The sequence below is a fragment of the Ornithodoros turicata genome, chromosome 1 (genome assembly GCF_037126465.1).
Source record: "Ornithodoros turicata isolate Travis chromosome 1, ASM3712646v1, whole genome shotgun sequence".
Lineage (NCBI taxonomy): Eukaryota > Metazoa > Arthropoda > Arachnida > Ixodida > Argasidae > Ornithodoros > Ornithodoros turicata.
In genome coordinates, this window is record NC_088201.1 from 64,539,873 (window position 1) to 64,553,665 (window position 13,793).

The 13,793-nt window shown below is 43.4% G+C and overlaps 1 protein-coding gene across 4 annotated transcripts in view; it reads right to left on the reverse strand.

Annotated features, from left to right (window-relative positions):
* Positions 1-2,547: 2,547 nt before the first annotated feature.
* LOC135378328 (NACHT domain- and WD repeat-containing protein 1-like) overlaps positions 2,548-13,793 on the reverse strand; it is a 34,053-nt gene continuing 22,807 nt past the window's right edge. For all 4 annotated transcript variants that reach the window (XM_064611335.1, XM_064611334.1, XM_064611336.1 and 1 more), the window contains 4 exons: positions 8,938-9,136; positions 7,493-7,677; positions 4,298-4,422; positions 2,548-2,892 (listed from right to left, as the gene is read on the reverse strand). In XM_064611335.1, the coding sequence (XP_064467405.1) occupies positions 2,672-2,892; positions 4,298-4,422; positions 7,493-7,677; positions 8,938-9,136 (730 nt within the window). In that variant the 3' untranslated portion in view covers positions 2,548-2,671. The remainder of the gene's footprint in view (positions 2,893-4,297; positions 4,423-7,492; positions 7,678-8,937; positions 9,137-13,793) is intronic.

Here is a 13,793-nt window from a genome sequence, read left to right on the forward strand (position 1 = left end):
ACAGCGCATTTATGCAGCACAAATACGGAACGCTTACTCTTTTGCTTTGGCAGTTTGCATTTATACAGTGTGTCTCAAGAATGTTACACACAGCAGGGGAGTTCACCCGAGTTAGTCTATCATTTAGGATCACTGACCTCTATGCTGCATGGACTGTGCATACAACACTCTCCCAGGAGGAGAGGAGTGAAGCTGTTTTCTAGTCACGGAAGTTTCTTCCAACTGGTTGACAACAGAGGAACAACGCGTCCTAGTGCACTTGCCGTCTGCTCAGCTTTCGCAGCACCTACACTCTAAAAACAGAGCTTCGCCACATAGCACGCTTTTAGCCGACCATCACCTCGAATGACAACATTCTCTCCCTTGATTTGATGGGGGGGGGGGGGGGTACGCCATTTTTGTGGCAATTATGAGCTGCATAATGCCACAAATAAGGCGTACGCCTCCCATTTTCACCAAATAAGGGGAAAGAATGATGTCACTCAGGATGATGGTTGGCTAGGAGCGTGCTATGCGGTGAAGCTCTGTTTTTAAGAGTGTAGGCCTAGCTAGAACGGGCTCATGACATTGCAATTTGCAGCAACAACACTTTCAAGGACAAATGGGGTTGTATGTCTCAATTTTGCGTTGCCTAGTCATCTGCTATAAAGAGCATCTGCTTTCGCATGCACGCTTCATACTGAGGGAGCAGACTATTACTACTCTACCGGAAGTCCACACAGTCCACATAGAGGTCAGTGGTTAGGATGCTCTCTCCTCACGTAAGAGCTGTAGAGGCTGGAAAGTATCCATAGCTGATTTTTTGCATGACATGTGCCATTTATCTTGATATTGTTATTGTTCAAATTCAAGTGAGTGGTAGACTGGAAATTTTTAATTGTAATTCTTCAAGCTCATGATCCCCTAGCAGGTAAATATCTTCCTCTTTTTATAATACCTGTTCCGCTTAAAATTAGCAATTTTGAATGGCAATGAAAGAAAAAAAAAACAGTTATTCATGTAGAAACAAAAAATGTTTCAAGCATTCCACCAGCTTTGGCAAGATAACATGGCAAGTTTTTGCTTTAGAAATCACCCAAATCCATGAATGGCTGCAACAAATGGCAATCACCTAGCACCCTGTTAGCTCCTTACTTTCCCTCCAGGCCTTTTTGTGGAAACTGTGGATCAAGTGTCTTTGCATGATTTCACTTCATTTCCCCACATCAGACACAACGATCTTCAGATGTAAACCTACACTCTGAACACAGAACTTCACCGCGTAAGATGCTGCTGGCCAACCATCAACCCGAATGACGTTGTCCTCTCCCCCGATCTGTAGAAAACAGGAGGCTTCGCCTTTTTGTGACAATTAACGTAACTGCACAAGTGTCACAAAGTGGCGTACGCCTCCGGTTTTCAACAGATCAGGGGAAAGGATGACGACCTGCTAGGAGCATGTTATGTGAAGTTCTGTTTTAAAAGTGTAGGCGTCTGGACCTTGCACAAAAGTTGAAGCAACACTTCGAAAGGTAGGTTTTTACACATCATGAGACAGCTCTGCAGTGAAGGACAGTGGATAAGATGGGCCCACTTATGAGGACACTCCACTCCAGAAGGGCTGTTTTTCTAGCATTTACTGTAGGAACGATATTTGAAGCAATTCTTGCTCAGTTAAAGACACCACGATAAAGAGTTCTTTAACGTACACTTTGGTTCAAGGCTACACTTGTGACATTGTCCTGGTGAGATTGGAGTTGCAAGTGTGAATGAACTACTAAATCAACTTCCCAAGAATATTCCACATGGCTGTCAGCTGGTGCATTAGAAATCAGATGCTTCACCCTGAACTCTCTCTTTGGAACATGCCAGGTGTGAAACCAGACTAGGTGCCACATTTTGGATTCTAACTGGCTGTTCAGAATTCATTTAGCCCTTCTGGAAAAGCTGTCCTCAATATTTTAACACAACCAATTTCATGAGCTGGCTGCTGCATACATGCTGTTTTAGAACATCGGATGACTCAATGTAATATCTCATTTGCAACACCGTATAATGTTGAGTTGTATTCTAATTTTTTTTTTTTTTTTACATGACAAAATAATTTGTGTGTGCAAAAGGCACTAAAGACTGCCTAGCTTATGTGAAGTGCTAAATGATTTTGGGGCACAACAGCACCAGCTCAGGTCGACACCTTTAAAGCTGTCCCTTGAGCACTGCACAAATTCACATTACTGGTACCTTTGACTGTGGTTACCACTCCCTAAATATTATACCCATTAGACAATGAGATGAACTGTGTAACAATTGAAATTATTTTTGGAGCCATTGTTACGTTATTTGCTTATTTCTTGCCATAGTGGTGGTTCACAGGCATTTTTTAAAGTAACATGAGTGAATATCAAAACTCAATACATGATTCATAACCACAATGGGGCAGCCTCTTGAGGATGACACCAAAAGCTAGATGGTTGCTAATGTCCTTTTGATGAAAAACCAGTGAAGGAAATATGTGCAAACCTTAAGCCTTAAGTACACTAGGGAAGGTATTAGTTCAGTCACAACCAATCAACATCCAAACTGTGAATGCATTCCTGGACAGAGAGGTGTAAGCAAAACAGAAGAAGGAAAAAGTTCAGAATCAAGCAATACATTATAGTACTTTGCTAGTTTTTTTTTTGTATCACTGTGATCAGCCCTGCTCACTGACGTCAAACGTATTGCCGCCATGGGCTGGATTTCCAAACACTTGTAGTGCAGGGCGCGCCTCTGCAAGTGTCTGTCCCTCCTGGCATAGGATGTGGCAGTAGACCCCATCATGGTTCTCCAGACCCATGGCAACTGCACGTCCGTCAAGGGTAAGCTCGCAGCAGCTGATGGCTAGGTCCGGAGTGAACACTGCTAAGCACTCCCCTTACGAGAGAAAGAAACAAATGCAAGATTCAGGAAGGGCTGCATCTCCTAACAACTCCAAAGAAAGCAGTCTCAGTAAGCTGTTTAAGCTGTTAGTATACAAACTCTGACTAGCACATGACAGAACCTCATACACAGGATCTTCTGCAAAATGAAATGGCATCTAGTTGACAAATCTTTAAAGCACTCAAAACCTAGTACTAATCATCTGTGCCCTGCCCACCTTTCTTTCTTCACATGTGACACATGCATAGCAAACCATGCTGAGCAACTATCCACAGTCCTTGTAGAGGTCATGGGACAGATGACTATGACAGCTGTCAAGTGACTATGAGCACTGGCACCGAATAAAGACATAACATGTTCACAGATGCAAAGACGACGTAATGTCATTGAGCTGTTGATATCATCATCGAGAAGTCCGCAGCTATTGATACCTGCATCCTCATTCAATTTTTCAAGAAAACATAAAATCTTCTTAACAACAAAAGGGCAGCACAAGCATGCATTCTTTAAATTTATTTTTGTGTTTCTGTCGGGAGAGGCACCATGGTGTCCAAAATGAACGTTTCTGGAAAATTGTAATACAGTGCAATCCCGTTAATTCGGACTCGAAGAGGACCAAAGCTTTGTTAGAATAAAGCGGAGTTTGAACTAAAGGGAGCCGCTTTGAATGAGGGCTTGATGCTTTGGTAGCGCATGCTGGCTACGTCGGAGACGCATCAAAGCTCGCTAGGCCTTGCCACACGTTTGCGGTACAATATAATGGTGGAAATATAAGAGGCTCATTCTTTCCACAATATTTATTTACAGGCAAGCATCAAAACATCTCAGAGCAGAAAATAATCTGTTACATGCGCTTGCATTCGTTTCTTCAACTGGGACTCTATAAACATTGTTTGTGATGTTGAGCCCAATCCAATCGTGAACGCGAATGTTGCCAACCCAATTCGCGAAAATATACAGTTGCTGCCTTTTTATGGGCTGTGTAGCCAACACGAAGGGTCTTGACCCCGTTAAAACAGCGACGCTTGCTTGCTTTGCCGACAACAAGTAAGCAGCATTGTACCGTCCTGGTCGCTCGTGCACACCATTACTGTGATTTGTTCCTTACTCCTTTTCCTGCCAGAAGTATCACTTTTATGAGAAATAGACTTACTAATGGAAGTACTAATTAAACTTAACACTTAATAAGTAAAGGCATCCCTGACACACTAGCAGCGCACCAGACAGCAGTCAGGTTTGGCAGAGCAGTTTCGGTCGAATGAACCGTTGTGCACGTTCACATGTTCGAATTACCCAGCGTTTTCCCCCATTGAAACACACATGGTTTTGACGGAACCCGAGCGTCGGTTCGAATTAAGAGATTTCGAATGAACGGGATTGCACTGTTGTGCCTTCTTACCTTTCATGACATCCCAGATCCTGATACTGCGGTCAATACCCTTCGAGTTGTATGTAAGTGCCTTGAAACCAGATTCATCCAAGCGGATTTGATCCACAGGTGCTATATGACCCCTCAGTGTGTACCTAGTGTGCACCCACAAGAAAACAAAAAACAGAGCACATTGCAGAGCTTCATCGTGAATACTACGCAAAATTTCACACTTGACACTGGTGTTCACGGTCACGTTGCAGGATTTCCAGAAAGCAGTAAAAATCTAGAAGAAGTGTGTATGTTGATGCATTTCATGTCAAAATAAAAGGCAAGGTGGTTTAGAGCATCTGTTTAATTGCAAAAAGCTAGACTTTCGTGCAGTAGGCTGCACTTCTGCAGGTTTGAAGCGATGGTCCAACCAACAAGAAAATATATATAATACAGACACGTCACATGGTAGAGAGAGAAAAAAAGAAGCTGAAACTGGTTGGGCAAGTTGCAGACACACACACACGAGTTAGGGAATAACTGAAGGAAACTGAACAAACTGACAGCCCAAGATATGAATACCCACGACGGCGAGAGATGCACACAGCATAGAAGCACTTCCAGACGAGACTTCCAGGGCATACACTACGACCGTACGCCTGTGCGCATGAGAGAAGGAAAAGGTTGGAGAAAGCACGTCACAAAGTGTCTGTCCACACAGAAAGCAGCAATAAGGGGGCATTCGCAGACAGGCCACAACACTATGGTGAAAAAGATGAAGCAACGTGGACCTCACATGCATTCGTTCTGGTACCTTATTTGAGAGCGATCCAATGAGACCGATCTACGTGCATGAGGGGAAAGGGAAAAGCTGAGGGACTGCGCAAAAGGCTGACCTACTTGCATAGCGTATTAGGGCCAAAAGATATGGCGCTACAAGAATGAGCGCACAACACACGTGGCGGGCTGAGAGTTTACAAGCCATGGGAACTGGTATGGAATGCTTGTTACTTACTTAAAGGGGCACTAAAATGCAAAAACAAGTTCGCTTCAAATTACATTTTACGCTATGTTAGTTTTGTACTTGTTATCATAATTCAGAACTTTGATTCTGTCACGGAGCTACAATCGAAATTATACCAGACTCTTTCTTGCTTCGGCGCTAAGCAGTGAACGTCATTTCAACTCGTGCATCGGTGTTTTTAGTCGATGCTGCGCGTGCCACGCCGTGGAACAGTCCCGGTGAAAATCGGAGGGCGCGTTGCGAAGCGGACTGGCACCGCTGTCCGAAGGATGTGAAGATAAATGTTGTCAGTGGAACATTCGCGAGAACTGTTGTGGGCTACAATTTAGTGAATGGGTATTGAAAAATGCAGCAGTGCGCATCATGTCACGCATATACGGAACACCTACGACAGGTCCCGTTCCAAATCCACACGCCCACGATAGGTATGCGTGCGCTTCTCCTGCTGTCTCATTGGATGCTGCCAACCTTTGCCTCCTGTGGATACCATTCGTTGCCGCCAAGCACAGCTCTGTTTTCATTACGTTGTTTTCCTAAAATGTAGCGCTGTGTGAACTAATTTTGCTTGCATTATACTAATTGAAACACGGACTTTCATTTGAGAGCAAGTTGTTTTTGCATTTTAGTGCCCCTTTAAGAATGGATACCAAGAAATGGGAGGAAAATTGGAACAATGAAAAATGAAATAACATAAAAATGCCACCTTTTTATGTTATTTCATTCTTTCAGTTTTCTCAGTACTCCGTACCAGTTCCCATGGCCTGCAAGCTCTCAGCCCACCACATGTGTCCTGTGTGCATTTCTCGCCGTCGTGGGTATCTTGGGCAGTCAGTTTGTTTAGTTTCCTTTAGCTTTTCCCTAACTCCTCTGTGTTTTTCTGTTTGTTTCCATTGCTTTTTTCCTCTCGCTGCCATGTGCCGTGTCTGTAATATATCTTCTTGTTGTTTGGACCATTGCTTCAAACCTGAAGTGCAGTCTACTGCACAAAGTCGAGTTTTTTGTATATTAAACAGATGCTCACAACCGTCTTGCTTTTTATTTTGAATCGCTTTCGTCGACAACTTGTCACTGCTCTTCATACGTTTTGCATTTCATGTCCTAAAAAACTGATACATAGCAAATTTGCGTTGGCGTTGACTTAAAAATATGCAGCAACTAAACATGCTAAGAAATTTTTCCAAATATCTTGGCTATTTAAACATGACAGTATAGTCCAACCTGGGACTGTACCAGATGCGATAGGCACAGCTACAAGAAAATATATTCTTCACATCTATTAAGGATAATGCGGGCAAGTGCTCCGCAATAGGTGGTGCTCACTGCTTGGTGGCACATGTTGCTTAGATAGGGTGGAGATGCAGTAGGCCCGCATGACCGAGGTACGGCGACATGAAAATATTTTACTGCATCAATTCCAGTCCAGAAGGTGGACCAATGTAATTACATTCAACCAGAGCAGGTCACATGTGTGGAGCCTGGACTTAAATTCAGGGGCAGTTCCATTGCGCCTTATCGATGCTTCCAATGCTAGACAGATTACAGCCAGTGTATTATCAGTATCTTATCACTGCTAGTACATATCGATTTGTCTACTTCTTAGTACGAACAATTTGACTGCAAGTAGCCTTCTAGGACTTTCTTCAAAATCATTGGCATGGTGGTTATGAAGAGATTACAAATCATTTGATAGTGTTTCCCAAGCCTGTTTTGGTTCAGTAAGAACCAATCAATCATATGTGTGATAACTGATTCTCAGCTGCATTATCTGTCAAACATACAGGGTGTCATATGTAACTCGAATCACACATTAAAAAGAACTGGTACATCACACGAGGATGAAACCAAGGGGATCCGGCCAGCAGTCGTCTTGCGAACGCAGGAATATTTTTGTTTTAGTTAAGAATAACCAACATTTTAAATCTAGAGTGCACCCGGACCAAATGTGCCGATAAAATGTTGAGAGATATTGACTGCTCCTTGATGCAGACCGATAGTGTGCACTATTCTTATGCCTTCTGCACACTCGACTGCTATTGACCCTCCACCATTCATAAAAGAACCTGTGCCACCTTTTGCATCTGTACTGAAGAAGAATGCTGTCACCTTATCATAGATAGGCATATTATATAGCATAGACAGGCATCAATTTATGCAACTAGAATCCATTGCAATCAATTACAAAAAAGTTGTGATGGGTGGGAAGCACATACCTGCGGGCTCCAGTTGTCAGATCCCATATCAGCAGAAAGCAGTTGTCTAGTCCATTGACCACACAGCCGCCTTGCGATGAAATGGCAATGCTGCAGCTATTTCGTTCAGGCTTCCACTTCTTGAAAAGTGTCCCACTTTGCAGGTCGTACACAATGATGAAGTTTGGAGAGCTGTCACTGAGCTCCTGCAATAAAAATAAAAAATAAAAATGTCAGATAGATGAAAGTAACATCCACAGAGAATAATGATAATGAACACTGTAACATAGCACAGTTGAAGATTGGCTTATAACTACTAATGTGCGTGGTAAGCGGGAAGTGCTGAACAAGGCAACCCTCATGATAACATCCCCTTCTCTTTTCTGTAATATCAGAAAACACGAGCAAACACTGAAAGTGGGCTTCACTTGAGGCTCCTGTATGAGGTGAAGCCTGCTTTGCGAAACTGCCCATGCTGCAGGACCAGCATAGACAGATTGTAGTTTAGCTTAAGATAACGTTAGCCCAAGTTTATTGTGCATACTTCGCCTGAGGAACGGGCGGCGTCCCTCCCATGTGCAATTTAGCGGTGACTTTGATTTGATGTCTGGGAGTTTGCCTTTAAAGATCCTTAAATAATGCCTACGCCGGGACACAACATGTCTGCGGCATGCATAGATTAGCTGCAATATATTCACAGCCTAAGGATGCACGTGGATTTCAGGAAGAAACGTCTACACTGGTCAAAACGCAGGCAGAAGAAGCGGCATTTGCCCGTATCAGCTGGCGTTTTCTCCCCAAGTAGCGACGCGCGCGCCTCCGCGCGGCGGCGGTTTGCCCTAGGCAAACTTGACCTATTGTTCTCCGGCGGAGTTTCGTGACCAGAGAGAGTACCAATGGACCGTGGTACTATCGATAGTTTTGCATCACTAGTTGCATCTCATAGTTATTCCACATAAATTTAAGACACAATTATTTGCATCGATGTGAACCTGCATTCCAAGTTTTACAGCAAAGGGGGTAATCGACACAGCGTAGAAAACCTGCACCACGGATACGGAAACTCACGTGGCTCTGACGTCACGGCAGGCCTCTCCGCCAGTGAGGAAGCACAAGAGAGGTCACATGCTTACGGTTACCAACGGGAATGGTCGAAGTTCTGATGTCAGAGCTTAATGAGTATGTGTGTTCAAGGGTTTATACCTCGCTAAGTACGACACAAAGAAAGATAATTATTTTTTTCCTCAATACTTCAGTGTGCAATACAATGTGTGCATGATGTAATGAACCACATCTATCAAAGTGTCGCAACCCCTTTAACTGTTGCCTTTACATCACAGTGAAAAGGAACCTCTATAGGTGTCAACCCGTCACTACGTTCTTATTTTCTCTGAGTCACCATGGGTGTTCTCGACCTGCATGCAAGGCAAGTGACTGGCCCCAATAACGAGAATGAAATTACGTACACGGCATACGCAGACGACGTAGTGGCCGTCGTCACTGATGGCAGAGAGACGTGTTAGGAATTCGTGGTGAGGGATACGCAAGTCGTACAGAAGTTTTCGGCTGGCCAGGTCCCAGACTAGCAGGGGGAAAGGCTTCTGAGTCTCGTCACCGCAGACACAGATCTTGCCATTCCCGCTCACAAGCAAGCTGTTCAGAAACCTGCATATAGAATTACAAAGGCATTAGTACCAATGAGTTCTTGGAATTTAAAAAAAGAAAAGGTAACAGGTCCATGTCTATTATATTGTTAAAAGCTCTGTATTTGTGGCAGGTAAGAGAACTGGAGCATCGTCATATTTCGTTTGTTTTCCTCTCGTCTTCTCCAAACATAGCCTTTATGGAAACCAATGCAAAGTGATTCCTTAAATGTCACTGCTTTCAAGGATCCCAGGTTGACAGGTCCCCAGGATAACAATAATTTTTCAATAACTTCCAAAGGTTTAACGTAAAACTCTAAGCCAATAATCATGGCTGTACAAGCACCTGCCCCGATGCCATTGCTCATATTCCAACTAGATTCTTTATGACAGTGAGTTGACAAACATTGGAACATACTGATTTCACAACATATGTGCCTACCACCAATACTGAAACAGGTTAGGATTAGTATGAGTTATGAATTTTCTAGATTCCACCTATCTGTATCAAACATTAAAAACGTTCCACAAAAGCAACATTACACAGCAAGACATCACAGAGTTATGTAGAAAGACAAAATGCACGACAATCCAGTTTTCATGTGACACGCTGTCTCTCGCTTCCTCTGAGATGCAATAGAAGCGTGGGCAATATGCACAAAAAAGGAATACTGCAAACTTTCATGACATTGTAAGTGCCACAAGGAGGTAAAATGCCGCTTTAACTTTACATATGTACGATATAATGTACACACACACACACACACACACACACACATTACACATTATAATTAGGGAGTGACTTTTTCGGGTTAATTGCCTGTCTCAGATTCGGGGTGTAAAAAACGGGCGCTATTTTTCAATATGTAATTCGAGGAGAAATTGGGTGATAATTGTTATCGGGTGTTTCTGTTTCTCCTCTTGTCTATTAAGTCCTTTCCTAATCTCTCTCTTTTTTTTCTTTTTTTTTGCAGGATCGTGACCTTCCAGCGGTAATCCCTGAAGGCATAGACAGTGTTGACACACATGGGTGTATTGCTGGGAACATAAGTGACCCATTCTTACATGTGTTACACGTGGCGACCTTTGTTCGTCCTCAGTGGAAACGTCACTTGAGGATTTCATAGTGACTGGAATTCGGAGGAAATCGGGTTTAACCCAAATTGGTCGGAGGTCAGTTCGGGGGGAATAACCGGACTGAATCGGGTTTAACCCAAAAAAGCCACTCCCTAATTATAATGTACGATGTAAGGTGCAATCAGTTCCCTTTTGTTTCATCACTGACCTCTGCTGAATGCACGGGTTTTTTACATAGAGATCAGACTATCTTCAGATCAGGCTCTCAGTAAGTACGATGGTCAACTTATACGCAGCCATGCACACAGAAAACATGTCATTGAATTATAATAAAAAAACTATGCCACCTAGGGTCATGCAGTGAATGGCATGTGTTCTGATTAGGTTTTTGCCACCTCCTGATGTGAATGTCATGTATCGTAATTTTAATTATGTAAATATTTGCGAACTGAACTCGGAAATTTGCCAAGTAAAGGTCACTTTTTACCCTACCAATATGAAGAGCGTGCCGAATTTACTCAAATTTATGATAACTCACAGTGATATTCACGAGCTATTCCAACGGGAAAAATAGCCAAACATCATGTTTTTCGGAGCACCGGACTATAATGCGTGACAACTTTTTTAGCGCAATCGCTGTCAGTCCGACAAAAGGAGGTTCCAAACCCAGCCCACAGAGTGATAGTAGAAAAAGTGACAATTCCTGAAATTGGGAGAGGGAAAGCATGGCATGATCCCAGCGAAAGCCGGACGCGATAAGCCATGACTGTGTTATCTCTCTCTACGATGCCGGTGTGGGCTTGGTTTCCAACCTCTTTTCATCGGACTGACAACGATTGCGCTGAAAAATTTGTCGCGCTATCCTCTGGGAGCTCCGTAGAGCATGATGTTCAGCTATTTTTTCCGATGAGATAGCTCCTGAATATCCCTGTCAATTATCATTAATTTGAGTAAACTAGACACGCTCTTCACATTGGTGGGGTAAAAAAGTGACCCTTACTTGGCAAATTTCCGACTTCAGTTCGCAAAAACTTACATAATTAAACTTACGTTACATGACATTCACATCAGGAGGTGGCAAAAACATAGTAATAACAAATGCCGTTGACCGCATGATTCTAGGTGGTGTAGTTTTCTAATTATAATTGAATGACACACATTTTCTGGGACACCCTGTATATAGCACAGTGAAACAACTGATAATGTGTGAAGTTTCACTTCATTGAACCTGGGTTCAATCAAGTGAAGCTTCTCTGGAAATCCTCTCAAATTCTCAGCATGTCCAGTCCCGACCTGCTAGTTCTTGTATCCAGTGGTGCCACATCATATGGCTTAGGTGCAGGGCTACAGTAGAGAAATGGCACTCAGCTTCGCACAGTTGCATTTGCGTCACAAACTCTTTCACAGCAAGAGAAAAAGCACACTCGAAGGGCAAGCTTGAAGAACCGTAGAAGTGAGCACGTGGAAGAATTGGTTTGTACTTGCCCCATTTGTGAAACTCTCAATATATCTGCAAAGACTGCTTTCTGAACTGACTTTTTCTGCTGCTACATCCTGTTTCCTTCCCGATTACGCCCTGGTCCAAGTTGGTTATAGATATCATTGACCCGCTGACTGGCTTCCAGCTACTTGCAGGTATGGAATGGATTGTGTGATTACCCAAAATGGTCCAAAATTTATTTTGGGTCCTCAGTAGCCACATCTATAGTTACATCAGTTCTCAACCACGTGTTCAGCTGCGAAGGTTTCCCAGACAAAACTGTTTCCAATAAGAAGTCTAAGTTTACCAGAGATGAAGTCAAACAGTTCCTCCATCAGTGAAACATCCGTCACTCCGCTATTATCATCGGTTATATAGCCCTCACGTAAATGGACTTGTACAGAGATTTTCAAGGACATCATCCAGCATTCAATGTTGGAAAAGCCCTCTACTGTTCATGAGTGCTTCACTTTATACAACTTGTGTAGCGCCTGTAGCTCTCTGCGCACTCATACAAGGCTTGTGGGGTGCATGAAGCAGTCTTAAGTAGAAAGTGTCACTGCTCACTCAGATTTGCTTGAGATGTGAGTTCAAACTCCACGCCACATGCACAGACATTCAATGAACTAAAATTTCTTTATCTACTGAGGAATGGCAATTTTTGTGCGGCTCCTTAGCTTTTGCTACTCCCCAGATGACAATGGTCACGTGCCATAATCATCAGCAAGCTTTTGACAGAACAATGCTTGTCTGTGTTACTTCTTTCCCCCCCAAATATCTACATCTTGAAGGCTCTACCTAAGCAATCTGCTTGCTCTTCAAAATGCCTTTAGGAATGAACTGGCCATACAATTGAATTACTTAAATTATTCTACATAAATTAACTAAATGTATTTGTTGGTAATGTATCTTCGTCTCCTTCTGTTATTTACATGGCCTCTGCTCTACTATGCTGATTTATGCCCTGATGCATCTGCATTACATGCTTATCACTGCTTGGTGGATTTGTTGTTGTGCAGGTACATACGCTAGTTTGTGCTCTTGCTAGATATTCTGTTCTGCCCCCTTTGTGTGTGTTACCCTCTCCACTTTGTTTTACCAGATAGTACTGTGTGTTTACCTGCACAGCTCACGACACAAGAACATGCACAAGCTAGCCCGACATTCAGAAAATGCGATCTACACACTATTGTGGTCTTTCACCTGCAAATACAGTGCAATCCCATTAATTCGAAATCTCTTAATTCGAACTTCTGGATAATTCATACTGAGGGTCGGGTCCTGGCAAAGCCATGCGTATTTCACAGGGGGAAAACGCCTGGTAATTCTAACATATGACCGTGCACAACGGCTTATTCGGACGAGGTTGCCCGGCCGTGCCCAACTCCCAACTATGCATCGGCTCGGAAGTGACCGGCCACGCACCAGCTGGCGAGCTGCTTACTTGTTACTTATATAACAATATATATTGATAATTTGTGGTTTTATGTCACGAGACAACTGTGATCATAAGCGACGCCACAGTGGTCAGTCTGTGGACTAATTCTGCCCACCTGAGGGTTCTTTAACGTGCGCCGAAAGCTCACCAAACGGCACACCGTGTTTAACTTCCCTCGTAGAAGACGGCATGTCGACGCAGCTTGTACCCTGCCATCAAGTTGCTGATGTCCTCAGCCAGGTTTGAACCCACAACCTCAGGATCAGTAGGCGAACACGCTAGGCCGGTATTTGTTACATAACTTATATGGAGCAAGTAATGGGGTACGCAAATGTGACTGGCACGGAACGATGCTGCTTACTTATCGTCGGCAAAGGAAGCAAGCCTCGCTGTTTTAAAACGATCACGACCCTCCTTGTTGACTACAACGCCAACAAAAAGGCAGCAATTCGATATTTTCTCGAATTGGGTCGGCGATATTCGCGTTCACTGGGTTCGCAATTGGGTTGGGCTCAACATCGCAAACGGTGTTTACAGAGTCGCGGATGAAGAAACGAACGCAAGCCCGCGTAACAGATTATTTTCTGTCCCCGAGATGTTTTGATGCTTGCCTGTAAATAAATACTCTGGAAAGACCAAGCCTATATTTTTGCCATCGCGTGACCACGAACGTGCAGCAAGGCC